The sequence below is a fragment of the Colobus angolensis genome, unplaced genomic scaffold, assembly GCF_000951035.1.
Source record: "Colobus angolensis palliatus isolate OR3802 unplaced genomic scaffold, Cang.pa_1.0 Scaffold158, whole genome shotgun sequence".
NCBI classification, from domain to species: Eukaryota; Metazoa; Chordata; class Mammalia; order Primates; family Cercopithecidae; genus Colobus; species Colobus angolensis.
In genome coordinates this window covers 1,564,444-1,566,124 of record NW_012114688.1, presented here as the reverse complement: position 1 = coordinate 1,566,124, position 1,681 = coordinate 1,564,444, and the positions used below count along the sequence as shown (strand labels likewise).

General features: G+C 52.0%; 1 protein-coding gene across 1 annotated transcript in view; it reads left to right on the top strand.

Annotated features, from left to right (window-relative positions):
• The first annotated feature begins 1,084 nt into the window (after positions 1–1,084).
• The window catches only part of SLC35D1 (solute carrier family 35 (UDP-GlcA/UDP-GalNAc transporter), member D1), a 50,723-nt gene continuing 50,126 nt past the window's right edge, over positions 1,085–1,681 (top strand). The window contains exon 1 of the mRNA XM_011936856.1: positions 1,085–1,671. Coding sequence (XP_011792246.1) covers positions 1,469–1,671 — 203 coding nt within the window. The 5' untranslated portion in view covers positions 1,085–1,468. The remainder of the gene's footprint in view (positions 1,672–1,681) is intronic.

The window sequence follows — 1,681 nt, the reverse complement described above, 5'->3', positions numbered from 1 at the left end:
TTATTTATTTATTTAAGATGGTCTTGTGCTGTTGCCCAGGTTGGAGCGCAGTAGCATGATCATAGCTCACTGTAGCCTCGACTTCTTGGGCTCAAGCCATTCTCCCAGTTCAGCCTCCTGCGTAGCTGCGACCACAGGGGTGCACCACCACATCTGGCTAATTTTTTTATTTTCTTGTAGAGACAGGGTCTCACTATGTTGCCCAGGAAGGTCTCAAACTCCTGGGCTTAGGCATTCCACCTGCTTTGACCTCCCAAAGAGCTGGTATTACAGGTGTGAACCACTATACTTGGTTTACCAAACTGTAAAAATAAGAAAAAAAAAAAAAAGAAGAAATTTTAAAAGATACAGACCAAGCACTTAGAAAAATAATTCAAAGTTCTTCTTTCCTAATCTATTAAAGTTCAATATGTAGTTTCTTTGCTTGAACTGATCATAATGATTTGCTTCTGTTATACAATAATGACTACCATTTACCGAAAACCAGCTCTTTGCTAGCTATACATCCACAGAGATCACGTTCAGGGAGGTCATCTAATTGGTCCAAGACACACAATAAGGGGTGTGTGTGTGTGTTGTGTGTGGATCGTCATTTCTAGGACTCCTACAATTGGAAATCAAGTCTTTCAGGCTCCAAACACCTTGTGCTTTCACCAATCCCCAAGCTGCTTATCTTGCAACTTTTTGGGATATGTCAACATTTTTCTTAAAACAACAAACAAAACTTCTTGAGCTGAAAAGAAAGTATTGTTTGGTGTTTTCTGGGTTCAGAAAGTGTAAGAAGCCAGAGGCACTGCAGAATGAAATTTTCCTTGAGGGTTTACTGTTGATCCACATCTGATACTTTTGAAGGGTTTTGGTCCCCTGCAAGAGAGACTAAAAGAGCATTCAAAATTAGTCTAGACCCAATGTACTGTAACTACTGGGCCGGCCACCTGTAACAGAGGGGAGGAGGGTCTGCACTTATGTTGCGGCGGTTATCCGAAGAATACGGCCTTCCAGCTCCTCGGCCACCAGACTCCCCACGCCCCAGGCACTCTTCCCGCGGGGAGACCCGGCGCGTGCTCGTGCGCAGGCGCAGGGCGACTGTCACCCAGCGTCTGTGGTTTGCCGCCCGGCGCTCGGGCGTTCCGATGTAGTTCCCCCGGGTTCTCTTTGTCCGCCTCAGGCATGGGGGTCGCCGCTGCCCCTTCTCCAGGCTCTCTCTAACCCTTGCCCAGGCTAAGCCCGGCGCGGCCCTACCCTCTGACCCCGCGTTGCACAATGCCCGAGCAAAGTCTCCAGGGGTGTGAACCCCGGCGTCCCTGCCCCTGGGCGGGGACGGGCGGCGGCCAAGCGGGGAGTCGAGGCGGCGAGCGTGCAGCTGGCCTAGTCTGTGGTCTCCGACTCCTCGAGTCACCTGGGAACCGCTGCTCCAGGCCCCCACGCCGCTAGGCCCAGCAGCCAGGCCCACGCCGCTGCGGCAGCCATGGCGGAAGTTCATAGACGTCAGCATGCTCGGGTTAAAGGAGAAGCCCCCGCGAAATCCTCCACACTCCGAGATGAGGAGGAGCTGGGGATGGCGTCGGCCGAAACGCTGACCGTGTTTCTAAAGCTGCTGGCCGCCGGCTTTTACGGCGTGAGCTCCTTCCTGATCGTGGTGGTGAATAAGAGCGTGCTCACCAATTACAGGTAGGGCCGA